This window comes from Furipterus horrens, unplaced genomic scaffold (genome assembly GCF_987537825.1).
Source record: "Furipterus horrens unplaced genomic scaffold, mFurHor1.1.pri manual_scaffold_8, whole genome shotgun sequence".
Taxonomy (NCBI): domain Eukaryota; kingdom Metazoa; phylum Chordata; class Mammalia; order Chiroptera; family Furipteridae; genus Furipterus; species Furipterus horrens.
In genome coordinates, this window is record NW_028327178.1 from 99,515,219 (window position 1) to 99,543,037 (window position 27,819).

A 27,819-nucleotide genomic window follows, 5' to 3' on the forward strand; every position below is an offset into this window, starting at 1 on the left:
GCAGAGTCCTGATTCCCACAGGTGATGTGGCCAGTGGGTCAAGAGTCAACCACCGATGACAGCAGTTGCTGCTGTTGCACAGTGTGCCTACGCTTGGCCATTATAGTCCACTTGTCACTGTGGACAAGGTATCAACCCATTTATCTGATGCCAAAACTAAGGCGGAGAGAGGTGGCACCTGAGGTCACAAGGGTTTGGGAAGCTGGCAGTGCCTGGATTTTGACCCAGGTCTTTCTGATTTCAAGGTCTGTGGTTTATCCTCGAAGGGGTTGGGGTTTGAGTGGGTGGTGTGGGGTGGGGCTAAGAGCCTTATAATAGTATCTCATTTAATTGTCCCAACAAACTATATTAGGCCATTTTATAGAAGAAACCCTGATTTCAAAATAGTAATTTGCCTGAGACCACAGAGCCAGTAGTTCTTACAGGTGGTGCGCTGTGTATATGAGGAATGTGAAGATATTGTTTAGGGTCAGCTAAGAGTGGGAGAAATCATGTATGTAATAGATTACGTAAGTTATATAGTTCATGAGTGGGCAGATTTACTTTTGGGGTAGGTTGTGATGGGTGAGGTATGAAACAGGTTTCTGGAATGTGCCTCATAGGCAGTGGGTCATATGTGTTGTACATTTGGTAGAGAGCGTATGTCATGGTTTGTATACTTAGCAGCTTGTCACGTGTAGGCTGTCCGCCGTGGCTCACGCTAGTTGATCATAGACCTTATTGAATTCATTCTAAGATGTCACCTACAGAGATCGAAGGTTATTTTTGTTACCAATTAAACTCTGGTATGCCGACAATCACAGTGTACTTTGGGAAATGTGGAATGTGCCTCCTAGGATCGGGGAGATGCCATACGTGTACACCATGTATGGCTGGGTTGTGAGAGAAGTAGCTGTGTGTGGCCTGTCCCAGGTGTCAGACAGGTGGCAGGACCTGGAGTCAGCCCTTGGAGGCAGCCGCCCTCCACCCCCCAGAGCAGCCCCACGTTCCCTTTTGTGTTTGTCCCTCAGTCAGGTCTCCAGCCCTGCTCAGCACTGCCCCCAAGGCCACTAGAGTCAGGATCACATGTCCCCCGGTGGGACATGGGAGGAACCCACCATTAGTTGAAGTCTTCTAGTTCAGGCCCTTATGGAATCTCAAAGTGTGGGTTGTTAGGGGGTGCACTTTGTCTCCCTCCCTTGGGTCTTGTCTTGACCTACGAACAAATGGCCCAGGACCTGCTCCCTATTTCACAGATAGGGAAATGGAGGCCATGAGAAAGATGAGATTTAAACAAAGTTATCTGGATGGTGACAGAGCTAATTCCCAAACCCAGGTGACAAATCTAGCCTCTGTTCTCCTCCCGAACAATTGCTCCCACCCACCCCCCACCCCTGTTATCTCAGCTTTGGGTTGGGGGGGGGAGATGGAATGGGGAGAACAAAGCTATGTGGGCAGAGAGAAGGCTTCTAATAATTGAAAGAACACACCCCTCACACGTACACCGCCTCTCCCACTGGTCCGCCTGCTCATTAATTCACCCACCCATTTGCGCACTCACTCATTAGTTCACTCTTTCACTAATTCACTTACTCTCACTGATGGGCTCTCTCACGCATTTCCCACTTTTTTTTTTATCCTCACCCGAGGACATGTGTATTGATTTTAGGGAGAATGGAATGAGGAGAGAGAGAGAGAGAAACATCTACCGGTTGCCTCCTATGTGCACCTGAACTGGGGATCGAACCCTCAACCTTTTGGCGTGCAAGACAACGCTCCAACCAACTGAGCCACCCAGCCAAGGCTAATTCACTCACTCTTGCTCACAGTGTTACCAAATCCCACCACCTTGGTCTTTCCAGCTGGCAGAGGAAAACAGGCTCCCAGGCCACCAAGCCTCGGTCCTTCTGCCTCTGCCCAGGGAGTCCTACCTTCCACCTTGCAACCTTGCCTCCTCAGCTAGATTGGGAGCTCCTGGAAGTGTTTGTGAAGAGGAGAGAGGGGGGAGCCGTGAGCTGAAGGCCAGCAGGACCAGCTGCTCCATGCGCGGGGCCCAGTCCAAAGTGAAAATGCAGGACCCCATGTTCAGAAAGTATTAAGAATTTCAGCAACAGCAGAGTATTAAACCAAACCCGGGACCCAAGCGTGGGGGTCTGTGCCGCTGCTCAGGTGGCATTCCTAGGATGCCCACTCCAGAGGGAGGAGGTGGGTGTGGAGAAACAAGGGAGACAGAAGGGGGGAAAGGGAAGGGCACTTGCTGGGCACCGTTTGGTGTTTTATTAATGCCGTCTTATTTAACACTCCAACCGCCCTTGAGATAGACTGAGCCTCAGTTTCCCCCTCTGTAAAATGCATCCAGAGGAGAATCATTTACCCAAAGTCACGATTAGTAGGTGGCAGGCGCCTGAGTGTAAATCCAGGTCTGTGGGGCTGCAAGCTTGGTCTCCGCCTGTCCCGAGGGGAGGGAGGGAAACAGGAGGATGGGCCTGAGCAGCTGGCTGCTGTGGGGGCTCGTGGTGGCCATAGTGGGGTCCTGGGGAGCAGGACAGTGGAACCAGAGTTGAGTCTGGCCCTACCAAACATCCAATTCATTCTGCTCCCAAGGGGGGGTGGGAAACTGGAAGCAAGCTCCCAGGACGAGGATCCAGAAGGTTTGTGTCTGGAGCCTGGGATTTAGGTTTTTAATTCATGAGCCATGAGGCAGCTTTATCTCCTCTGTAAGAGCGCTGAGGGCAGCAGTCAATGATTGGGCCAGCACTGACTTAGGGCGCCTCGGTGGTGGGCTGTCAGTGTCCCAGCCTATCAGTTAGAATGCCGGACTTGCGGTGACAAGGACTTGGAGGTGGCTGAGTCAGGGGTCAAATGAGTGCTCATGAGCTAGCCTCTCCATCTTGCAGAATCGATAATTGAATATTGGTGAGTTAAGGCCCCACCAGTTGTAACAGCACCCCGGGTGTCAGCCCGAAACCAACAAACAGCCAAATCCCTGCGGCCCCGCCCAGACTACCCACCAGTGGGGGAGCCGATTAACCATTAACCCCCACCCCTCCCTGGCAGAGCCTCCACCCCTTCCTAGACGCTAGGCCAAGACTCCTGGGAGATCCTCCCAGAGGACAGTTTGAAAGGCAGGAAGGCAGAGAGCGCACCTGGGAGGAGGCAGGGGGAGGGTGCGGGGCGGGGGCCAGCTCGGCCGGGGCCTTGCAGGTGGGCATCCTGAGCAGGGCAAGTGACTGAGGTGTGGAGGGGGACGATGCGCCTCTCCAAAACCCTCGTCGACATGGATATGGCTGACTACAGCGCTGCGCTGGACCCAGCCTACACCACCCTGGAATTCGAGAACGTGCAGGTGTTGGCGATGGGCAACGGTAGGTGGCGGCAGGTGTGCCCAGGTGTGGGAGAGGGTCTGCGGCGCTAGCTCAGTGTTCGGTTGGGAGCAGAATGGTGGACAGTGGCTGGGTGGGTTCGCTAGGGCAGCACAGGTGTCGCCAGGGGAAGGGTATGTGTCCGGGTACAGTGGCCAGAGGCATTCTGGGTCAGGGGAGGCCTTCAAGGGCTGATGTCCAGCAAAAGAAGGTCCCAGGAATTCCTGCCAGGCCCTTCCAGTCCCTGGTACCTCAAAGCCATTCCTGCTCAGTGTGTCACTGGGAGCGGGGACATGACAGCGAGCTCCTGCTTGACATCCAGCTCTAGTATTTGGGCCCAACATGGCCCCTCCTGAATCCCTTGGGCCTAGGTCCAGGGAGATGGGAAGGTATGTCCAGTCCCTGGAGACAGTGGATGGAGGCACAACTGTGTTTTAGGGTGTCTTTGGGACTTTCCTAGGGTAAATGCCCCCTTAGAGAAAATGGAGTTCTCAGGGAAGTTTTGCTAAGTGTGTGCGTGTGTGCGTGTGAGTGTTGTTGTGTGTGATCGTGGCCTTCTCTTGGTGTGGTATGCATGCCTGAGTTTCCCTGTAAGTGGGGGGTGTACTGGGTTGGCAACTGTGTGCCTGGGGGAACCATTTGCATGTTTGTGTTCATTTGTCTGTGTGCACCTGTTCTGTATCCATTTTCACTTGTGTTTGTTCATTGAGTGGGGCTCTGTTGGTTGGTGTCTCTAGAGGTACCTGTGTTTGTCTTACTTATGTGTGTAAATGGTGGTGCATGTGTACATGTGTGTCCATGGATGTTTGCACACACGCGCTGTGGATGCGGGCTTGCTGTGTGCCTTGCGTTTCCTGTGTGTACCTGCTTGTGTAGGTCTGCACATCCCTGCACTGGGGGCTGGCGCTCTCTGGTGGGCACGATTATGTAGACATGATGTGAAGGACTTTGATGTTGCCTTTCCCCAAATGAGATTCTCATCAGCAACACGTCCATTTGTCTTTGAGCAGATTGTGTTGCTTGTATGTGTCTCTCAGGTTTATGCATCTGCTCCCACATCACCGAGAGCCCATCTGAAGGTGGGGGAAGTGGTTGTCCTCCACAAGAGATGGGGGAAGGAAAGAGACCTGGAAGCCAGGACGTTTCTGGAGAGGAAGGTCCCTAACTGGTGGCAGGCTAGCCTCAGAGGAGAAGTGGGTCAGCCTGCCACCTGCCTTCTTGCCCTGGCTCTGTGCTTCAGCCAAGGCCTCTAAGGCTTGTGGTCAGTTTGGCTCAGCCAGAAAGAGGTGACTGTCCTGCCTGAGGTCAGTGGGCACTGTTCGTGGTCAGTCTCACCAGCTGCTCACCTGCCCTTGCCATCAGCTCTCTGTGTGACCTTTGGTATGTCACTTCTCCTCTCCTGCCCTCTTCTTCAAAATGGGCTTAATCACCCCAAACCTGCTTGCCGGCTGGGTCACGTGAGGAAACTGAGGGAAGAACATGCAGGAAATGGTAAACAAGGAGCTGCTGTACTAGGTGGGGTGCCGTGTGACCCCACAGGGACAGTGTGTGCTGTCACACTCCTGGCCACCACCCAGCCCCAGTCTGTTCCCTGGCACCGGCGCCATCTGCCCCACAGAGCTCATGCCTCCAGCTCCCAGGAATCCTGTGCTCCCAGCGACGCAGAGGCCAAGCCCCTTGATTGGGTGTCCCGAAGACAGGACAGCCTCCTGCTCTGGAGCCAGAAAGATCGGGGCTCAAATCCTGGCATAGATCCTTTCCTGTTGGAACCTCAGTTTCCTCATCTGTAAAATGCAAGTAGACAATAGCTCCTGCCCCCCAGAGCCAACCAGAGGATGGAATAAGGCTCCTGAGAGCTTAGCACTGGTAACCGGTCCGGGCCCCACATGAGTCATCTCAGGGACTGTGAACATCTGTCAGAAGCATTTCCATGCTCTTGACTAGAGTTTGAAATGGTCTGAGAGTTGAGGTTATGTGTGTGGCGTATGTCCTGGGCCGGTAGCTCAAAGGCTTCAAGGATAGCTCCTCACCTGTCCCCCACCTACGATTCAGAATTGGCAGCAGCAGAGGGTCCTGCTTCAGAGGCCCTAGCAGACACCCCAGCAATGGCGGTCATGGCCAGAGTCATCCAGTTCACCTGGGCCATATATCTGGCTCCTCTATTAGCCACCGGTGTGATGACCCTGGGCCAGCCACTTGTCCTCTCTGAGCCTTGTGTTCTCACCTGGAGAATGGGACCCATCGACTGACCCCAGGGGTTAGGTATATACTTGGCAGCACCCACCCCATCCTGCCTAGCATGTGGGTACCCCTTCCCCCAGTTTCAACCAGAATAGCCGGGAATTGTGGGGTCAGCTCTTCCCGGTGGTCTGGGAAGGCGAGACTGAGGGAGAAAGGGCACCAGCACAGCTTAACAATTATCCCCATCTCCGAGAATAATTCACTAAGTGGAGGGGGCTGCACTCCTGGGCACCCTTGGGAGTCTAGGAGATGTTCAGCCAGGTGACGGCAGAATGAAACGCAGTGGTGTCTGCTTGCGCACAGAGGCTGGGAGTCTGCTCTGAGAGTTTTCTTCTGAAGAAAAGTTTTTATTTCACAAATACTGGTATAGTGCTTATTATATGACAAGCACTTTACTGAATCACCATAAACAGCCCTAGTGTTTTTCCTCCTCTTTCATAAGCGAGGAAATGAAGGTGAGAAATTAATTAATTCAGCCAATGTCACACAGGCTAAAAACTGGGCAAGCTGGGATTCAAACTTGGCAGAAGGGCTCCAGACTTTGTGCTTTAACACAGTGCCATGCCCCTCTCCAGGCCTTAACTGGATGTTCCCTAGGAAGTCAAGGTTGGATTCGGGGTTTCTATGAGAACACATGTGTTATGACTTTGTGTGGTGTGCACATGCACGCATTTTTCAGGGGAGATGGGACATAGAGTTTACCGTCTTCTCCAAGAGGTCTATTCTTGGTGGAAGATTTGCTTATAAAAAGAGTTTGCCTACTGAAATTTAAAAAAGAAATTGAAAACCATTGAACAAGTAGAACTACCTCCTTTACATTTAGGGAAACCTAAGCCCAGGGGAAAATGAAGTAAGGATAAAATAACCTGCCCACGGTCACATGCCAGTTAGTGGCAGCATCAGCACTAGCGCCCAGAACCCCTAGCACCCAGAACCCATAGCACCCAACCCAAGATCTTTGCCCCCTGCCTCTTACAGCCCTCCTGACATTTGTATAGATGCTGTAGCCACTGCCCTTCATGCCTGTCTTCTCATTTCCTGGGAGAGTTGGCAGGGTCTCTGGGCACTAAGCTGAGACCACCAGCCCTAGTTACTCAGTGAGAAATGAGGGACAGGACCTGATTCTGGGCAGATGTTGGGGGACTGTCTGTCCCTTCCACAGCCTCACCTGCCCAGTCAGTCGGGTCTATAAGGGTTGGATGTATCCTATGGGGTAGCCAATTTTTCATTACTTCCCAGTGAAAGCTGGGCTTAGCAGCCTCCACCACGCCTTGCAAACAACTCTGTGAAGTCATTGTCACAACCATCTCTAAGTTAGAGATGCCAAACAGGGGTTCCAAAAGGCCAGGGGGCTTGCCCAGGGTCACTGAGGAAGTGGGAACAGCACAGCATTCTGGCTGAGGCTGAAGCCCTGGGGAGATCCCCACAACACTCATGTCGGTTTGTGTGTCTAAACCATTAGAAGAACAGGGCCTCTGGGAGGTGACTTTCTGCCCCTCCTCAGTTCTCACTTTTTTCTTCTCATGCAGACACATCCCCATCAGAAGGTGCCAACCTCAATGCAACCAACAACCTGGGTGTCAGTGCCTTGTGTGCCATCTGTGGGGACCGGGCCACAGGCAAACACTACGGTGCCTCGAGCTGTGATGGTTGCAAGGGCTTCTTCCGGAGGAGTGTGAGAAAGAACCACATGTACTCCTGCAGGTGTGGAGCCCCTCCTTGGGGTCTTGATGTCTCCATCTGGGAAATGAGCACTTGGGCTAATGTTCCCTAGGGTCTGTCTTCTCCCTGACTAGGTCCCAGAGGCACCTGTCCTTCAAGGTCTTTAAGTCTTCTCTGGTTTCTTAGGCTTCTGGATTCAGATGGGAACAACCATTCTAGGAACCTCATTCACTGATCAGAAAGCTACTGGCTACCCTTAAATGAGCACTTACTATATGCAGGCACCATGCCAAGTCCTACACACTCATTGTTATTTTTCCCATTTAGCCAGTAAGGATCCATGAAGCTTAGGATCTAGCCTCCTCTAAAGCCTCAAAAGATGGGGCCCATCTCCCAACCTGGTGCTTTTTTCTGGGGAAAATAGGAGATTGGCCTCAGGCCTTTCTATCTGCCCCAAGGACTTCTAAAGTCTTGGAGATCCCTCCTTTAAAAGCATCTGCCATCCTGGGTGACAACAATAATAAAATAATGGCCACTGATTATGAGCATTTGCCATGTGCAGATACTGTGCCAAACTCCATCCATGTATTATATTCCTCTGTCCACGCCCCTCTGAGGTGGTTACTATTATCATTTCCATTTCATAGCGGAGGAAGCTGTGGCTTGGAGAGGGTTTGAATCAGTGGCAAAGCCCAGGTTGACACTTGGGGCTCTACCCATTACTGCTCTTGGGCCCTGCCTTTACTTCTATCCCCCTCCAGGGAGTGGCTTATGTGGGCCAGGTGTTGACCCCCAGCTATAACCAGGGTCCTGCCCTGGGCTCTGGGCTTTTTATAGGATGTGGTGGAAATAGCGTGCTTTGGTACTCAAGGGACTTAGGGTTCCCAACTTGGCTCTGCTACTAGGCTGAGTGATCCAGGTCTACATGCTGTGTCTCCGAGCCTCAGTTTCCCCACATTTAATAGGACAGGGTTGGACTTCGTGGAGCCTTTCTCATGGTTAACATGAGAACTCCTGGGATGAAGGGTTAGAGCAGAGAGACTAGGGGTCAACCAGATGGCCAGGGTCCTAATTCAGTCCCAGGAGTGGGGTGGGTGGGGGGGCTGTCCCTTCTCCATCCAACCATCTAAAATGCTCCCCAGATTTAGTCGACAGTGCGTGGTGGACAAAGACAAGAGGAACCAGTGCCGCTACTGCAGGCTCAAGAAGTGCTTCCGTGCCGGCATGAAGAAGGAAGGTGAGCCTCGGCCCTCCCCCTGCCACCGCTGCCCCACCTGCATCCGCAGCTCCTCATAGTCATTTACAACTGTGCCCACAACTTTATGACTCAGTGACAGGCCCCAGGGTGACTGGCTAATGGCTGAGAAGGAAGGGCCTAGAAATCTGACCATAGGGAGGGGCTGGGCTTGGTCTTGAGAACATTCAAAGAGATAAGCTCCCACTCTCGGCTACTTGGGTTCCCAGCCACCACCACCCCTGCCTGCCTTCACAGCCACAAGCCAGCCAAGTCAGGGTTTTTAAAAATATATAGACATATAGTATTTCAAACATTAAAAAAGGTGTAGACAATGATACTACAAACGTCCATGTATCACCCAGACTCAGCAAATATGAAGGGGTGGGGGGCTCTATTTCTGAGCTTTCTGTCCAGGGACAAGTGCCCCAGTTTCTTAGTCATCATTCTTGAGTACCAGGTGAGTCAAGGTTTTCGTGTTCTAGGGAATAGGAACAGGCACCCAACTTGTCGTGGGTGGTGGAGAAGGAAAAGACCGGAGTACATTGATTCAGGTCTTTCCAGGCCTCCTGATACTAGCAGACACCAATCACTGGGCTGGGCATTCCCACAATGGGTAGTTCTTTTCATTCTTATGACAGTCCTATGTGGCTGGCACTATTATTATTCCTTCTTTTCATGGATGAGGGAATGGAGGCCCAGAATGGTTCAGCAACTTGTCAAAAGCCCCACAGCTGGTCAGGGCAAGATCTGGGGCTTGAATCCAAAGCTTCGAACTTGAGGCCAGTAATGTTTGGACGACACCTGCGTGCTGCCTACTTTATGCTCTCTGGACCTCGGGAACAACAAACATTTTTTCAGCCTAAGCTCAGAAAGCAAAAAATCTTTCAGCCACTTCTCAAAGTAACTTCATTTTCAAATCCCTTTTTCTCCCCTCAACTCACGTTTCCCAGCTCAGGGACTAGCCCCCAGGCCTTTGCTTCTAGCCCCCAGCTGCGGTGCCCCAGCGCAACCCTTGGTCTCGGCCTGCACACCTGCTTCCCCTCTCCCACGCCACAGCAGGAACCTGGGACCCGGCCTGCCCGAGCCCAGTGAGAAGAGGAACTCTGCTTTGGCAGCCTCTCCTCCCCTGTGCCTGCCTCTAAGACCCTGTTTTCTCTGCTCCCTCCCTAGAAAACCTCTTCTGTGTCTCATCCTAAGAGGGCCTTGGTTTGCACTCACGAGTCCTGTGGACAAACCTGGGCCTGCTGACTCCGGTGAAGGAGTGGCCCCCTCCTGCTCTCAACACAATTCTAGCTTCCAGACCTCCCTCAGTGGTTCTCAAAGTAGGGAAGGCGTTCTTTCAAAGTGTGAAGCCCCCCCCCCGCTTCTCCCCGCTGCCCAGTGTTCGCTAAGCTTAAGCCCCTCTCTCGCTCTCACCTCCACGTTGGGAATCACTCTGTGGAATGAGAAGTGCTACAAACGGGAATGTGATATCCAGGGGTAGGCAAATGTGGGTTAGTAACAATCACAAATAATACAATAATTAACAATGATACGAGAATAAACTCTGTTTTGCACACTCACAACTGTGAACCTACGTTTGCCTACCCCGTATGTATGAACAGCTGGTGGCAAGAGGAAGATTCAGAGCTATTGTCTTAAGCACCTAAGAGTCCATGGTTCTAATAGTCAGTGATTCTATTTCCCCACAGTCTAGGTTTATAGGTTCAAGAGAATGAATCTCTCATGTTAAAACTTCATGCCTGTGACAGGCAGGTGGGAGAAGGGTTGGCAGCCTTCCTAGGCTGTATGTGGTCTGGTCTAGCTGTGGTCAGTCTTTACATATGTCTCTTGTGAAGCGTCCGGAGTCATTTTCACGTGTGTCACCTCAGGGAAGTTTCTGTCCCTTCTGGACTCTATAAAATGAGGGGTTGGTAATGATCCCTGCCAGACTTGTGAACCTCACCATAGACCCTGGGACCTGTGTGTTTGTTTCCTGGTCTTCCCCCAAAGCTGCCAAGGAGATAGAGGCCCATATCCTGGTACCTGGAAGGGGAGAGAGCGTACCGCGCCATCCTGCCTTAGCTTAGCCTTGAAAACAGCGATTGCTTCTTGGCTCAAGGAAGGTGGCATTGTGCCAGGAGGATAGGAGAACTGGCTCACGACAAGTCGGTGAGGGCAAGTAAATGTTGGTGCTTATTTATATGCCTGGGCTAAGACTGGGACATGTGCATGTATGGCTTGGTTGCTTTGAGAATAGTCCAGGGCAGCAAAGTATTCAGTTGTCACTGTGGTCAAATTCTGAGAAGTTCTACCTAAGTCCTGTAGCCCCAACACTCCTCGCCAGCCTTGCAGGACGTTCCCACAGCCAAGAGAGATTTTTGGAAGCCACGGGGATCAGAAGAGTTGAGGCAAGTTTTCATTTTTCTTCCTTGGTGATCTTAGCAGGATTTGGGCATTTAAACCCAAAGTAGTCCCTGAGGGGTCCATTGTGTCGTGATGAATAGTCACTAGACTTCTGAGGATGATCGCTTTGCCGAATGTACAGATATCAAATTATAACGTTGCGTACCTGACACATATTTTTTAAGAAAGTAGTCCCTGAGGACAGGAAGGCATGGGCTGAAAACAAAATATATAGACCAGCCAGGTGTATATGAGGCCATTAAATCTACCTCCTTTCCACTTTGCAGATGGGGAAATTGAGGCCAGAGAGGTGGCATGATTGGCTCCAAGGTGGAGTCAGAACTAGAACTCAGGTTCCCAGAACTGGGCAGACACCAAGTTCCCGGGACTGAAGCTATGGGAGTGGGGGGATGGGGGACCAGCTTGGGAATCATCTTGGGTCCAGATTCCTGAAAGTTCCTCTTGACCCCAGGGATGGGCTCCAAATGTCCTAGGGCTTGTAACTCTTGGCCAGAGGATATTCCATGGTGGCCAGAAGTGGGTTTCCTGAAGTGACAAAGACTCTGGAGAGAAACCTGGGGGTCAGTGGGCACAACAGCAGGTCAAGAATTCTTTCCAATAACCCAGCACCTACCTGAGCCTCAGCTGCTGGACCTAGGACAAATGTCAGGCTCCTGGCATTAGAGACCCAGACCAGGAAGCAGGGCCACAGGTGCAGGAGGTTGGTGGTGGGGCATTTCTTGGAACCCCAGCCCAGCCCCCCGTAGGCTCCCATCCAGGGGTTCTCTGAGAAGACAAGCTCATCCTCCTCTCCGCCTCTGCCCAGGTTGGTTAATATTCAATAGAAGTTACATTAGGTCCCCGACCCTGCTAATACTGAGCAAACATTTAGAAAACATCATTCCGTGACTGAGCTCGCGCTGGGCACTGATAAGGCCGGCCTAACCTTGAGGAGCCCAATCCGCAGCTGCTGACAGCAGCTCTTTTATTCAGCCTGCCTCCTCGGCGCCCTGGTGGGTGCGGGCAGCCTCTGGGAGCGGTGTGGGCAGGGCAGGTGGGCAGGGCCAGGCTGGGGAGCGGTTCTGGGAGCTGGCCCTGTGCAGCAGGGCGGTGGGTCTCCCGGGAGGTTTCTTATCTTGGGACTTCTATTTTATTTCTCTGACTCCTGGCTCCAGTTAGACTGTCTGACTTTCATTCTCGGATTCCAACATGTGAAATCCAGAGGAAGTTGCATAGCCGGGATGTCCATGTCCCACTGAGGAACGGGGCTAGGGAGCCCCCACGCCTTCCGTCATGCACTCAACAAATTCTTACTGAGCACCGACTCTGCGCCAGGCTCTGTTCTAGTCACTGGGGCCACAGCAGCGAGCAAGAGGAAGGAAGTGCTTTCTGGAGCTTTCCTTCTCAGAGAGAGAGGGGGGGGGGGAGAATAAACACAGAATTCTAGAGTATGTGCCAAGAGGAAGAGTGAAGCGAGATGAAGGGCAGAGCGTGAGGATGGAGTGCCACATCAGACAGGGGGTCAGAGAGGGCGTCTGAGAAGGTGACATCTGCACTGAGACAGGAGAGACATGAAGATGCAGGCAAGCCACGGGGAAGAGGATTTTAGGGTGTGGGAAAAGTGGCAGTAAAGGCCCTGATGGAGAGAGGCAGGGTGTGTCCAGGGAGCAGTGGGGACAGGTCTTGGGGACAGAGTGAGCAAAGGAGATCGGAGAGAAAGGGCCGCAGGGACGCATTGTGGCTTAATTTCGAGTGAGATGGGAGGCGCTGGTTTTGCGCAGCGGAGGAACGTGGCCTGAGTTTCCGTTATAGTCCACTGGAAGGCGCAGACTGCAGGGGCAAGGCCAGAAGCACAGGGACCAGCGAGGGGGGCCCGAACTACCCCGGGCCAGAGAAGGCAGGGCCCAGGCAGAGTGGGAGCTGGGATCGGCTCCATAACGGTTACTGCGACAGCGTGTGGGGCATGAGTAGAGGTTATCTATGAGAGAAAGACTCCCAGGCTGGAAGTGGGAGGATGCCTGCTCCTGAGATGGGAAAGGCAGCAGAGGAGCCGGTTTGGGCGGCCAAAGCTGGTAGATGGGGCCGTTGCGGCCCAGAGAGAGGAAGTGGTTCCCACCAGCACTCAGGGCATGAGCGGTAATATCTAATATCCAACAGGAACTGGGTCTCCTCCCACCCTGCCCTCCCTCCTTCCAGCTTCCGCCAAGCCTCACTGCACAGGGAGGCAGCAGAAAGCCCTTCTTACATCTTAGGCCAGGACTGGCCTGGATGGGGACGCGCAGTGGGGTATGGGACAGAGGTCCCAGATCTCTGAGTTCCTGGGAGAGAGCCCAGCACTGGGGCAGGAGGACAGTGTTCCTTTGCTGTCTCTGAGAAGGTCAGTCTGGAGCACACACAGCTCCTGCTGATGCATGAGGCTGCCAGGCCAGGTGTGGCCTCAGATCCCCTTGTCCAGACCTTCTGCTTCAGTGTTCAGGAATCTCTGGACCATCTTGGGTCACCCAGATGATTTCATTTTGCTTGTTTTACATGCTTTCACCTGAAAAGAAAGGGACCCTTTTTCCAAAACAGAGCTTGAAAGTCTGTCACCTAGACAGATACCCTCTTCAATGCTCAAGACCCACCTTAAGCCCTCTGCCAGGTCATCCTTGTCTTGCATGCCTCCAGTGATGAGCAGATCACTCCTGCCAACATTGTGTTGGGGGCAGTACTGGCACTTGTGGAAAAGTTCTTCCACAAGCTGGGTTAGAACCCATCTTCCCTCCTTCCCACAAGCTGATCTGGGCTCTGCCCCCTGGACGCCCCTTCCCGAACTGAACTGTCCCCTTGCACCTTACCCACTCCCCATCAGTCACACGAAAACCCTCCCCTCTGCCATATCCCTGCCCTCCCTCCTCACCTCTCTCTACTGTCCTCACAGCTGTGCAGAACGAGCGGGACCGGATCAGCACTCGCAGGTCAAGCTACGAGGACAGCAGTCTGCCCTCCATCAATGCGCTCCTGCAGGCCGAGGTCCTGTCCCAGCAGGTACTGGGGTGACCCCTTCACCTACCTGGGACCCCCAGACACTGAAGTGGAGTCACCTCCACCCTGTCCTCCCCAGCCAAAACCTGGAGCAGCAGCTAGAAAGACCCTCAGATATCACAGAAGGGAAACTGATCCCAGTGTCACACAGCCAGTGTAGTAGCCAAGATGAAACTTGAACCCAGGTCTGGTACTCTGGGGTACTTCGTAGTTCATCCCACTACCAGGCAGGGTCTTTGCTTTCACCGAGGGCCTGAGATCAGCTTAGCCCCAAGAGAACAGAGCAGTGAACAAGTGGACAGGGTAGCAAACTGGGACTCAGCCAGCCTCTTGCTGTGTGACCTTGGGCAAGTCACAGCACCTCTCTTGGGCTGTGGTTTCTTCATCTATCAGGTGAGGATGATTATTTTTGCCCTACTTCTCCCCTAGAGCTGAGGGATTCCTTGGGATCCTGGGGAGCAAGCGGAAGAAAAGGCGGGGGACAGGCAGCAGATGAAGGCCCAGAGGAAGCCCTCTGCCCTCATAGCTGCCTCCTTCTGTCCATTTTCCCCTGAGCTGCCTGCACAGCCAGGAAGGCGTGCGCAGTCCATCTCCCCCTTTCCAGACAGGGAAACTATCTGAGGAGGGGGCTCTGTGCAGGGTTCAGAGAGTGGGGGCAGGCCCAGCCGTCCCCAGCATTTTCCTTCATCGCCCCCCAGATCACCTCCCCTGTCTCTGGGATCAACGGAGACATCCGGGCTAAGAAGGTCGCCAGCATCGCGGACGTGTGCGAGTCCATGAAGGAGCAGCTGCTGGTGCTCGTGGAGTGGGCCAAGTACATCCCGGCGTTCTGCGAGCTGCCCCTGGACGACCAGGTGCGGGCCAACACGGGCTGCGGGCGGCGGGGGCCCTGCGCAGGGGGGTCCTGTCTTGCTGACCCACCTGGCCTTGAGCCTTGGGCGGATTTGGCTTTATTTAACAAAATGCACACAGTGCTCCTATGCCCTGGAATTTTTAAAATCACTTTGCAAATATTAACACATTTAATCCTTCCAAAAGCACTGTGAAGTAGTGCTGTTATTAGTTCTATCTTATAGGGGAGGAAACTAGGGTACAGAGAGGTTGAGTAACTTGCTCAAGGTCACACAGGTATTATCCAGCAAAGCTGGGATTAGAACCAGGCAAGCAAAGTCCAGGGGCCCAAGGCCAGGAATAAGGAGATTTGGGGTTAAGTCCTGGTTTTAAAACTGGCTCTCTGTGTGATCTTGGACAGACTACTTCCTGTCTCTAATCTCGGTTTTCTCACCTGTAAAGTGGAAATTATAATACCTGCTTCAGAAAGTTGTTGGGAGGATTAAGGACATGACCATTTGAAAAGTGTAGATCCTGTAATGAGCGCCTACACAGTATCTAAGCCACAGCTGGCCCCCCTAAAAGTCAGTTTCTTCCTTGTACCCCACCAAGATGGTTGAACTCAGCATTTTATTTCCCAAAGTACATTCTTTGGCATACCAAAAATGTCCCAGGGGGAACATGGGGACTGTGTAGGTGGGGGAGGGCCTGAGGACAAATGAGTTTCTGAGATACTGCATGTGATAGCTCCTGCTTCAGGCACCTGTCAGGCCTCTGTAGGCACTTCCCCTGTCTGGGAAAGGAAAGCTGGGCTGGGTCACCTTCCCAGCTCTTGGGGAAGCTTGGAGTCACCAATGGACAGGGCCAAGTTACCAACTCCTGGTGCATTTGATTCTCGGTGTCGCACAAATTGAATTTCCTGAGAAGTCCCACAGACAAGGCAGCTGTTGAACTTTGTGGCTGGACCCAGGGCTTCTGAACTCCTTTGACACCCAGACTCTCCTGGGACACCTATTAGTGTCCCGCGGTGGGACACACTGTACAAATGCTGGTTTGGCTGGCTCAGCCTCGCACCAGGGTCTGGATCGGATGTCCTCTCACATGGATGCCTCCCGTGCTGAGAGGGATGCCAGGGCCAGGATCTTGGCAGAGCTGCCCCTGCTTTCTCCCCTGCCCCTCGTGTTCTGGCCCTGGCCCCCTCTGCTGGAGAGTCTACATTAATGTTTAATCCCTCCTGTTCCTTCCCAGGGGCTCAGCAGGGCAACAAGACACCCCCAAGCTGAACAATTGTTAACCTCGATTTCCCACCCAAACCTCCCTGGCTGGGGCTCAGAGCATTCTCAGAGAGCAGTGATGGGTGGCCAATAACACAGGGCAATCATTAACACCCCCCTGCCTGCTCACCCCCAGAACAGCCGCCATGTCAGGGGACTGGACCCAGGATCATGAGGGTTCCCAGCTCCCCATTCATGGTATATAAGGAGCCCATCTTGCTCAAGATGGAGGACTGGGTCACATTGCCTTCCAAAGGACACCCCAAATCTATAGACATTGCCCCAGAAGCCACCTTCCAAGTTTGCTTACTTCTTGCTTTGTTTGGGACATCAATCCATTGAAACCTGGAGGGCTTGTTAGCATCAAATAAGGGGTCTGAGGCCTAGCAAGGGAAGGTGATTTGCCCAAGGCAGCCACAGAGCTGGGATTTGATGCCAGGTCTTCAGCCTCTGAGTCTGAGTCACTGGTTATGTGACAAAAACCCTGCCCAGTGCTGGGTGAACAGTATAGGAAGTGCTCAGTACAAGCATCCTTGTCCTGGCTGTGGTGCCTGGTCATGGAAAGTGTCCTTGCACCTCCCGTTTGCCATTTCTCCTCTTTCCTGTCTTCTCCACAAGGTTTAACTATGGGGAAGGAGACTAAGTAAGGACAGGTGGCCGCCCAGGAGGGGCTAGATCTGGAGAGGAAGGTAACTAGTTTGCTCATTCGTTCATGCACCCATTTCTTCCTTCCTTTATTCAAACGAATATTTATTGAGTGTTTATCATGTGCCTTAAACAATTTCATCCCCTTAGACAGGCCTTTTCTGACCTCCCCACTCATGTAGTCACTCTTGCCCCGTTGCTTCTTTATCATATAACCCTCCTTTCCCTCCCTCTCTCCCTCCCTTCTTCCATCCCTCCCTCCTCTCCATCCTCCTTTGCTTCTTTCTTGCTCCTCTCTTCTCTTCTTTCTCTCTCTCTCTCTCTTCCCATTCCTCTTGCTCTCTTTTTTCTTTCTTCACTGTGTCCCCATTGTCTAAAAAAGTGTCTATCACTTAGTAGGCACTTAACATTTGATGACTGAAAGAAAGAACAATCAACTGCATTAATGAAGAGAAGCAACTTCACTCCAGAATTTAGCCTGCAAAAAGACCTCTTAGCTCCCTACCCCAGCCTTGCAGATAAGGCCCTTGAGGTTACCAGCCTGCCACGATTTGTTCTAGCCCATCCTTTGGTTCTCCTGCAAGCACTACAGCAGGTGGATCTGAAAGGGCTGGCAATGTCCTCCTGTGAGTCGGCTGGGCTCCTACCTCTGACTTTAGTCTTCCAAGTTAGCCTTGCCCTCTCCGCAGGGAAGGGGTCTGTCAAGCTCATCCCCTTCCAAGGACAAGGGCTCATCCCTTTGCCTTGGGTGGGAACCAACATCCACATCCGAATTCTTGTAACTCACTCTCAGAGTCCTAGACTCCTACAGCGTCAGGTGCACAGGTGCCCTGGAGATCTTCTGGAGCAGGGATTTCCCAAACACAGCAGCACACACCAGAGTCAACTGGGGAGCTTATTTAATACAGATCTATGGACCCAACTCCATACATACAGAATTGAAATCTCTCATCCCAAGGCCTAAGAATCTGCATTTTTATAAAACACTCTTCATAATTTTTCATAGCTGGTCCATGGATAGAAATTTTGGACCCACAGTTTTAGAACTTTTAGGGTAGTAGACCCTCTTTTAGGGCCTGATGAAAGCCTTTCAGCCTCTAATGAAAAATCACACCCAGAATGTTGTCACAGTTTCACCAGGCACATAAACCAGGCCCAGAGGGGAGCAGCAACTTGCCCAAGGACACAGAAGTTCAAGGTCAGACTCAGCGTTTGGTCTCCCTGCTCTGAATGCATATTCTTCCCCCTCTAGGTACCTACTGAATCTTTTCCAGGTCCCTGGTTTGATCAGTTACGGGAAGAAAGCAGCAGTTTTCTGACACCCATTTTATAGTGCAGGCAGGTAAAGGCAAGCAAAGCCGGAAGCTGACTCGCCCAGGGCCAGTGAGTTGGCTAGGAGCAGCCTTCCCAGGGGTGCAGGCAACAGACAGCATCCCTTCTCTCTTCCAGGTAGCCCTGCTCAGAGCCCACGCTGGTGAGCACCTGCTGCTCGGAGCCACCAAGCGATCCATGGTGTTCAAGGACGTTCTGCTGCTAGGTGAGGAGGCAGCCTGCCCACACGCGGGGTTGTCCCCGGAAGTACTCGTGTGTTCTGGTGGTCTTTCTGGAGTAGGAGCGAGAGATAGCCAGAAATGGCACAAACCCTAGTCTATGCCACCTATGCCTTCATGGCATGCTTGTTTATTATTTTAATGCTTATATAGATCACGCTATGGGCCAGATCCTAGTCCAAGTACTTTACGAATATTAATTCCTTTAATACAACAACTCTTATGAGGTAAGCTCTATTACTTATCCCCATTTTACAGATGAAAAAAACAAACCAAGGCATAGAAGTTAATTTATCCAAATACTGACTTGTTAGTGGTAGAATTGGGATTTGACCCAAGAGTTCTGGTTCCCAGATCTAGGCTCTTAACCTTGATGCTTTGGTGCCTTCCAAGTGGCCCTGAAATGTCGCCACATCAGTCTTGTGGGTCTTGTTGGAGAATGGAACTTGCGTGATGTGAAAGGGTCCTCGAAAGCCCGGCTCCAGGCCCAGTCCAATGACTTTAAGCAACTCACTCCTTTAATCTGAGCCTTAACGTCCTCACCTGTAAAATGGGCATGACAGTCCCCGGGGGCACCAGCTGCACTGCAGCTGCAAAGAGCAGGGCCTGTGCAAGGCTAGGGGTAAGGGGTTTCCCATCCCCATCCCCACCCCCTCGCCTTTCCGACCTGTGCAGGTAATGACTACATCATCCCCCGGCACTGCCCGGAGCTGGCAGAGATGAGCCGGGTGTCCATGCGCATCCTCGATGAGCTGGTGCTGCCTTTCCAGGAGCTGCAGATCGATGACAATGAGTACGCCTGCCTCAAAGCCATCATCTTCTTTGACCCAGGTACAGTGCACACCTCCCACCCACCCCCGACGCTCCAGACCTTCTGTCAGACTCGCCCCCTGAGTGCACAGCCTCATCTCTTTAGAGAGGGCATTTTTCTTAGCTCCGCTTAACAGATGAGGGAAACCGAGATGCAAGGGGATGGTAAGACTTGACAGGGCACACTGACTCCAGAGGCATGGGCTTTTTCTTGCCTTTCCCTTCCTCCCTCCTTCCTTCTCTCTCCTTACCTCCTAACTTTTTTCTTTCCTTTCCTTTGATCTTTTCTCCTTTTCCTTAAAAATTTTTTTTTAATCAAAATAACATCTGCCCATCCCTACAATGCAAATAGTCCTCCCTGTCCCACTTTTCCTGCTAAAGCCTACTCCCCAGAGGGAACCATTTCTGATCCTTTTTAACTGTCTCTTCTGGCCATTACCTTGAGCTCTAAATAAAATGCTAAGCCTACTCTTTCGTGATTGATCTTTTTTAGATCCTAATCTTTCTCCTAGGCTAGTGGAGGATTGCACTTTCCTGTCACCATTCCCATCTTTTCTCCCCCATCCTCTTAATATATTTTTATGGCTATTTTAGTATCTTTATTGGTCCCCTTTATAACATTCGTTATGCGCTTACGCCTGTATTTCTTGTGCTATCAATGGTGGAGAGGATTTCCTAATCCTTTACTTAGCAGGGTGAAGATACAGTAGCCCCGTTATCCGCAGTTTTGCTTTTTGTGGTTTCAGTTACCTGTGTCCAACTTGGTCTGAAAACATTAAGTGAAATATTCCAGAAATAAACAGTTTGTAAGTTTACCATTGCACGGTGCTCTGAGTAGCGTGCTGAAATGTCGCGCCCTCCTGTTCCGCCCACCTGGGATGTGAACTTTCCCTTTCTCTAGTATATTCACTCTGCATATGCTACCTGCCTGTTAGTCGCTTAGTAGCCAGCTTGGTTGTCAGATGGACTGTCGCAGTATTGCAGTCCTTGAGTTCAAGTAATCCTATTTTACTTAATAATGGCCCCAAAGTGCCAGAGTAGTGATGCCGGCAATTCAGACATTCAAAAGAGAAGCCGTGAAGTGCTTCCTATAAATGAAAAGGTGGGTGCAGTCCAATAAGATAGTTTGAGAGAGGAAGAGAAAGACCACATTCACATAACTTTTATTACAATGTATTGTTATACTTCTTCTATTTTATTACTGTATTAGTTATTGATGTTAATCTCAATAACTAATAGCTGTGCCTAATTTATAAATTAAACTTTATGATAGGTAAGTTTGTGTAGGAAAAAAATATAGTATATAGCGTGGTACATAAAGGGTTCAGTTTCAGGCATTTGCTGGGGGTCTTGGACTGTATCTCCCGCTAATAAGCGGGGTCTACTGTGTTGCATCCCACCCTTTCCTTTAGCTCGTGACTCTCTTCTCTCCATTTCATCTACTAACTTTCCAACTGCATTTGTAGTTAAGTCTTTGTCCAAAGCCTGCTTTTATATAACGAGGTCAAATTCCTGGGCCCCCAAAGGCTTGCTTGCTTCCTTCCCTCCTTACATGTTATAGAGGACCTACTATGTGCCAGGCGCTGTCGTAGAGCTAGACGTCATCTGCATGAAGATCACCTCTAGCAGAGTAATAATAGTAATGAAGGAGAAGAGGACCAGCATTTATGGGGTGCTTTTTAAGGGACCACTCTAAACATCTACGCGGATTTTCTCACTTATTATTTGCAACATGGTACCTGTGAGGGAGGGATTATTATCCCCATTTTGCAGATGAGAAAACTGAGGCACAGGGAGATTGATTAATTTGCCCAAGGTCACACAACCAGGAAATGACAGAGCTCAGATTTGATCTTCAGACTATCCAGCTCTCAAGCCTATGTTCTTACCTCCCACATGTTATTCCCCATTTCTTAAAGAGGAAGATTTCTAGGTCTAGTTTCCTTGAGAGCCTGGCCCAGGCTGTATCCCCTGCAGTGCTCAGCACTAGGCTAGACAGAGTAATTGCTCAGTAAAATGTGCAGAATTACTGATGCTGAGTCAGGATCAGCTACCTAGCTTGGAGGGGCAGGTGACCTAGAGTAGGACCTGGCATATAGGTGGTGCTCAATAAAAGAACGTTGACTGAATAAAGGGATGCACAAACATTGTTCAGTGGCGAGAGCCCTGGACTAGAAGTGAGGGTGAAATTCTCTTTCTGCCGCTTACTTTAGGGAATAGATGCATTACCTCCATGAAGTCTGAGATGATCTAGTAGGGACTGCTTGAGCCTCCTTCGTGAGATTGAGGACCTAGAATTTATCCATTGATTTCTTCATTCATTTATCCTTCCATATACCTATCCTTTCATCTAGTTACCTATTCAACAAATATTGACTATACATGTACCAGGTGGTAGGTTTAAAATGACAAATGAGACATATGCCTGCCTGCGCAAAGCTCATAGTCTAGTGGAAGGGACAATTGCCTCCTGTGCAGTCAGCAGCTACAGAAATTTGGGAACATAATGGACACTCATAATTCAGACTCGGGGAGGGTGAAATGGAGAAGGCTTCCTGGTGGAGGTGAAACCTAAGCTGAGACCCTAAGATGACACAGGGAGCAGAGAGGCAGGGTTCCTGTTCTAAGGCAGCGGAAGCAGCCTGGGCTGAGGTACGGACAAGGGGACCTCAGCTGGGAGTCAGGAGCCCCAAGTCCACATCATGGATCTGTCAACAACTAAATGTGTGACCTGGGCCAAGTCCTTTCCCTGCTCTGTGCTTCAAATTCCCCATGTGTAATGAGGAAGTTGCTAAGTACCCTCTTGGAGATGTTCCGAAGTCCCATCCCCCATCCCTCATTTCCGTCTCCCAGTTCTGCACCTCAGGAAATGTGACAGAAACACTTTCCTGCCTGAGTCCAGGAAGTTACCATTTGCCCTAATGAACTCTGGTTCTTGAGGACCCTGAATCCTCATCCCAGCACTGCTGAGGACTCTGGTGTGACCTTGGGCCACCCATGAGTGACAGGAGATCTGGGCCCCGACCTTCCAGATGCTCCAGCTGGGCCCCCTGTCATCCCTTGCCCACCCCCTCCCGTTGCAGATGCCAAGGGGTTGAGTGATCCGGGTAAGATCAAACGGCTGCGGTCCCAGGTGCAGGTGAGCCTGGAGGACTACATCAACGACCGCCAGTATGACTCGCGTGGCCGCTTCGGTGAGCTGCTGCTGCTACTGCCCACCCTGCAGAGCATCACCTGGCAGATGATCGAGCAGATCCAGTTTATTAAGCTCTTCGGCATGGCCAAGATTGACAACCTGCTGCAAGAGATGCTGCTGGGAGGTCCGTGCCAGGCCCAGGAGGGGCTCAGAGGTGGGCGGGGACAGAGGGGCCTCTCCAAGAGACAAGTCTCATGCAGACCTGGGCTCACCACTGAGCTCTATCACTTCCTCACTCTGTGGCTTTGGGCAAATCCCTAAACTACCTGAGTCTCAATTCCCTTATCAGGAAAATGAAGACAATGGCCCATTTATTCAGGCACTGGGAGTATCGCATGTGCCAGTCACTGTTTTAAGAGCTGGAGATTCAGCAGAGAACAAGATCTCTGCCCTCCTGGTAGTTGTGTGAGTGTGTGTGTGTGTGTGTGTGTGCACACATGCCTGCGTGTATAAGGGCCCATGGGAACAGGCAATAATCAAGTACATAATAAAGGGGTAACTGCAGATATTTGAATAACCAGGTAAAACAATACAGCATAATTGAAACAGGCCTCTTTTGATAGGAAATAGAATATTTAAAAGCCAAGAGAAGAACATTCTAGGCAGAAGTAACTAATACAAAAGTCCTGAAGCATAAGAGATCAGTGTTTCTGAGAAGGAAGGATAACATTGTGTGATGGGGAAGCTGTATGCGATGAAGATGGGGATCAGGCAGAAACCACATGAGAAGCATGTGGTTTCATAGGCCACAGTCAGAAACTTGGCTTTTATTCTCATACAGCTATTACAAGAAGAGTGAAAATCAGACTAGTGTTTTAAATGAACTACTCTGATTGTTGGGGAGAAACTGAATGTTGGGGGTGGGGGCAAAGTGGAAGCAGGAGACCCCTGAGAGTGTTGTCTCTAATCAGGGGAAGGACAATGAGGGCTTGGACTGAAGCATGACTGGAAACTTAGCAGCAGAGGAAAAACTTGATCATGTCTGTGGAGGAAGAACCCGCAGGACTTGGTGACTGAGCAGATGTGGGGAAGGAGGGGAAGAGAAAGAGTCAGGGATGAAGCCTATGTTTCTGCTTTGAGTAACAGGAATTCTTGTGGAGCAATTCACTAAGATGGGAAGACTGAGAAAAAGGTGTGAGACTGGGTGTGGGGGCAGTGGTGAGCGGTGAACCAGCAGCTCCATCTGAGACTCCGGTTGAGCTTGAGGTGATGAGTAGATACCCAAGTTGAGTTGTCAAGGAGGCAGTTGAATGTCTGAGTCTGTTGCTCAAACACAAACCCAGCACTCAGAATGAGAGGCAGCTCTGCGGTGTCCAGCAGTTAGGTGCCAGGGAAGGAGATTGGAGGAAGGCTAGCCAGGGGGATAGGAGCAAAGCCAGGGAAGTTCCAAGAGAAGAGCGTGTTTTAAGGACACTTAATGGTGTTAAATTCCGCAGGGGAGGGATGGATTGCCAACAGGGAGGCTCTTGGCTTTGTGAAAAGAGTAGTGTCAGAGGCCCGTGGGAAAGGAAACCAGCTTGGGAGGCGTTGCAGCGTGAGCGAGTGGGAAGGTGAGGTGCAGATAACAAGGGTAGACTAAGCCTTTGAAAATGTTAGTCCGAAGGGGAACTATGAGGGAGCTGACGGTGGATGCAGGGGAGTGATTATAATAATGGACAATGGGCTCTTGGCTGGACTAACAGAGGAACAAAGATGGGGTGATAGATAGTGAAAAGTGCGGGTCATTGAGTTGGCAGCCTCAATAGGGTTGAAGAATATTTGCAGTGATGTTACAGAGGAAGTGAGCTGAAAAGATAGGAGGCAGGATCCACGTGAGGAAGCCTGTAATGCTCACAGACAGAAGTGGTTATTCCCAAAAGGTGGGTTACAGGTAAATTAGTTACTAGGGGCACTCCAAGGAAGGGGAGGTTTCCTTCCCATTGGAGTGGGGAGAATCAGGAGAGGCTTCCCAAAGGAGGAAATAGCTGAGCTGGAGTTGTGGACATGGAGGGCTGGAGGGGTGGGGCTGAGACTGAATGTGATTTGGGACCAAATGGTTGAAGGACTTCCATGCCAATGAACTTTGAGAGCCATTGATTAAATCCATTATATTAACATCCAGTCAATACTCAATATAATATTTAAATTATCTCAATGCTTCCTTAACATACTCCTAGTTTCGTTTAAATCACGTTTGTTCCCTTGGTGTTGGGTCTTCTCAGTACCCTCCTAAAGCCTGTGGATGAGAATGGTAAGCCCCAGTTTGCTAACCCAGGAGCAGGAACCCAACAGGCCTCATCAATAAGGGGTGGGCAGGTTGATTGGCCACGTCTGAGGAAGATGGTGTCTCAAGGTCCATGGTCCTTATCCCAACCTCTCCATCTTCACTGAGTTCCCCCTCTCCCTGCAGGATCCTCCAGTGATGCGACCCATGCCCATCACCCCCTGCACCCTCACCTGATGCAGGAACACATGGGCACCAATGTCATTGTTGCCAACACGATGCCTGCTCACCTCAGCAATGGACAGATGTGTGAATGGCCCCGACCCAGGGCGCAGGCAGGTGGGCAACTTGGGCTCTTCTCAAAAAGGGGTGAGGTTGGGGCCTAAGAGGGGAGCCAGGGGAAGGTTGGGTCTAGGAGATGAGAACCAGGATATCACAGTTCTCTGTGCTCCAGGGTAGGGACGAGGTGGGAGACTGTCCGCTTATTAAGGCTTTTATTCAGAGAGGTGACTGTCAGCTTCTGCTGAAGGAAGCTGGCCCTGGAACGAGGTAAGCCACAAGATGAGGTAGCCCACTGGGTGACGGTGTCCATTGGGGTGAAAATGCCATTGGGTGTTGTGCACTAGGGGAACTTGTTTGCTAAATAAGGCTTCTCAACTGGGTAAGGCTATCCATTAGACAATTGGGTGAGACTATTTATTAGTTTGGGATGTCCACTGGCCTAGACTCTCTTCTGACATGAAATCTCACAAGAACTGGCAAAGTTCTTCAAAGAGTGACATTATCACTGGGATGAGGCAGCGCACTAAAGTGAGATTTCATTTCATTGAGATTGCTCTTTGGGAAAGCTGCCCATTGAATAAAATTAGCCAAGTGGGTCATGGTCAAAGTCACTTTCTGAATCCATTACGGGGGTGAGGCCAATGAGCTTCTCTTACTCACCTACTTAGATGTCAGAGAAATAGTATTTTTAAAGCCAGTTAGTCAGACCCTTTGCGTTTTATCAACTGTTTCTCCTTCCCTCCCAGAATGGGTGGGTATTCCTGTCACCTGTCTGTCCCATTGTCCTTGGGGAGAGTCAGATTTGGGCCCCAGTTTGGGAGAAGCAGCTCACATCTCCACATCAAGCGGTGGAGGAGATGGGGGTTGACAGGACCCGGGAAAGGTTCTGGCCACAAAACCTGGCCCAGCCACAGCCTTCCAGACCTCATGGAACTTAAAGCCACGATCTGGGAATCTGGGACTCAGGAAGTTTGAACCCTAAGACACCTTAGGGATTATCTAGTTTTACTCTCTCATTTTACAGAAGAGGAAAGTAAGCCCCAGAGAAGGGGAAGAACTTCCCCTGGGCTCTTTCTTTACTCCCCAAAGGACTGGAATTCTGAGCAACCTGTCTGTCTCTCTGTCCCTCCAGCAACCCCTGAGACTCCACAGCCCTCGCCGCCTGGTGGCTCAGGGTCTGAGCCCTACAAGCTCCTGCCAGGAGCCATCGCCACAATTGTCAAGCCCCCCTCCGCCATCCCGCAGCTGACTATCACCAAGCAAGAAGTCATCTAGCAAGCCGCCGGGGGTCGGGGGCTCTGCTGGCCCCCCAGCCCCCTCAGAGAGCCCCTGGTGGTCACTTGGTCACAGTGAGGGAAGCTGTGACAACAGGGCCAGTCCAGAGCAGTAATGAAAAGGGCAAAGGGCCCAAGAACTTGGGCTGCAGGCCACGTCACATTGCCGCCCTCCACCACTGCTCTGGATGATGGGGCTTTGACTTGGGGAGATCCCAGCTGGGAAATCCTCCGCTGCCCTGGACAGCTTTGCCGAAGCCACTGCCTTTCCCTTCATCCGTATCTACCCCCATCTGCTTCACCTGCAGAGGACTGCTGCCTGGGACGAGGTGGAATCTTGCTCCAACACAGCTCCCTTCCCCTCAGGCTGGGCCTTCTCTCCCGGCGCTGTCATGGTGTCCCGACAGAGAGAGCCCTTTTCGCTGGGCCAGATCGCAACCCCTTACTCCCCCCTGTTCTGCTGCCCCAACCTCCAGTGCTCCTCTCCACCTGCCACTGTCGCCCCAGCATGTTAGTTTCTCCAAAGCCGCCTCTCCGGAGTCTGAGGAAGACTTGGAAACAATTCTCCCAGTCATTGTGGGGACATTTTTAGAGCACCGACTGGGGCTAAGCATAGTGTAGCAGATCGTTGAGAAGGAAGACACTTTCCACCTCTGACCCAAGATTCTTCCCTTCCTCGGGGGACTTGAGTGGGAGCCTTGGGTGGATCCCTTGGTTGGGAATGAGAGGGCTGGGCTGGTCAGAGAGAGCATCTAGAAACGGGCAGACTATGTACTAGGCCCTTCCTGCTGATGGAGCAGGTGAGACAGGACATCCCAAGGGAGGTCAAACAGCCTGGAGGTCAGGAAAAGGGCGGGGGAGCGAGGCAGTGAAAAGACAGGGCCATCTGGAGCAGAGTGGGCGTGCTGGGCAGCACAGGAGCCTTGAATGCCAGACCGAGGCACTGATTGACACTTGGGTTCCTAGGCCATGAGTAGCTGGGAAGGGCGCGCAGTCAGCTGAGCTTTCAGAAGCTGATGACAGCAGTCCTTCGGAGGCTGGATGTTTGGGAAGGAGCAGGGAGATCGGATGGGGGCAGGGGGGTGCATGCTGTAATCCGGGTGAGAGAGATGAGGCTTGAGGGTGGGGAGGGATGGGTGAATCCCGGGTCGGAGTGATATCAGGGAGGAGTTACGCACCAGGGCCTGTCTCAAGCTCTTCCTGGTTCCTGGAACTGTCTTAAGGCACTTGATACGCATCATCTCCTTTCCTCCTCCCTGTCACCCAGAGATCAGTACAGAATGTGATACTGAGAACCAAGAGGCTGTGATTTTTCTGGAACTCACAGAACTAGTAAGTGATCAAGTCAGGACTTGATCCCAGGTCTGCCTGGATCAGAAGAGGTGCTCTTGACAGTGGTGGCTGAACCTCTTCTCTGCAAGGGCCTCTCTGTCCTCACTGGAGTAGAGCCGAGGGACTTCCTGCCCCCTTCACCAGCCTTAGAAGCCAAATACAGAATCCTGTTTGCTGATAAACAAGGAGAATTCGTAACTCTTGGACCCCTTTTCTCTCTTCACTCCCCAACTCTGAGGGATGAGCATCGGAGGTCTGGTTCTTGGGAGAGAGACCAAGGTGGCCTGGCATTCCAGGAGGGGACAGGTCTGGGTTTGAGACGTGCTCCAGGAAGCCTCACTCAGAGTACATTCTGGAGCCTCGTCCATGCAGAGTCTTGGTGGCTTTGCAGAATTCTGAAAAATGCCACTTGCCAGTGGGAATTAGAGCTGGGACCAGAGCTGTGCTTATGTACAGGGCGGTGAGCAGTTAGACTGGTTACCTGCCCCCAGTCTGGGATGACCCTCCTGAGTAGATGGGGCAGGACCCAGGG

General features: G+C 51.6%; 1 protein-coding gene across 4 annotated transcripts in view; it reads left to right on the forward strand.

Annotated features, from left to right (window-relative positions):
- HNF4A (hepatocyte nuclear factor 4 alpha) overlaps positions 1–27,030 on the forward strand; it is a 51,843-nt gene extending 24,813 nt beyond the window's left edge. Inside the window, exons 1-10 of one of the 4 annotated variants that reach the window (XM_090286440.1) lie at positions 3,159–3,344; positions 7,112–7,286; positions 8,387–8,481; positions 13,787–13,893; positions 14,589–14,744; positions 18,090–18,177; positions 18,866–19,021; positions 22,084–22,350; positions 24,586–24,738; positions 25,814–27,030. In XM_090286440.1, coding sequence (XP_090142566.1) covers positions 3,230–3,344; positions 7,112–7,286; positions 8,387–8,481; positions 13,787–13,893; positions 14,589–14,744; positions 18,090–18,177; positions 18,866–19,021; positions 22,084–22,350; positions 24,586–24,738; positions 25,814–25,956 — 1,455 coding nt within the window. In that variant the 5' untranslated portion in view covers positions 3,159–3,229 and the 3' untranslated portion in view covers positions 25,957–27,030. Of the gene's footprint in view, positions 1–3,158; positions 3,345–7,111; positions 7,287–8,386; positions 8,482–13,786; positions 13,894–14,588; positions 14,745–18,089; positions 18,178–18,865; positions 19,022–22,083; positions 22,351–24,585; positions 24,739–25,813 lie in introns of those variants that run through there. The other 3 variants (XM_090286441.1, XM_090286438.1, XM_090286439.1) reach the window with 3 other exon arrangements.
- Positions 27,031–27,819: the final 789 nt, after the last annotated feature.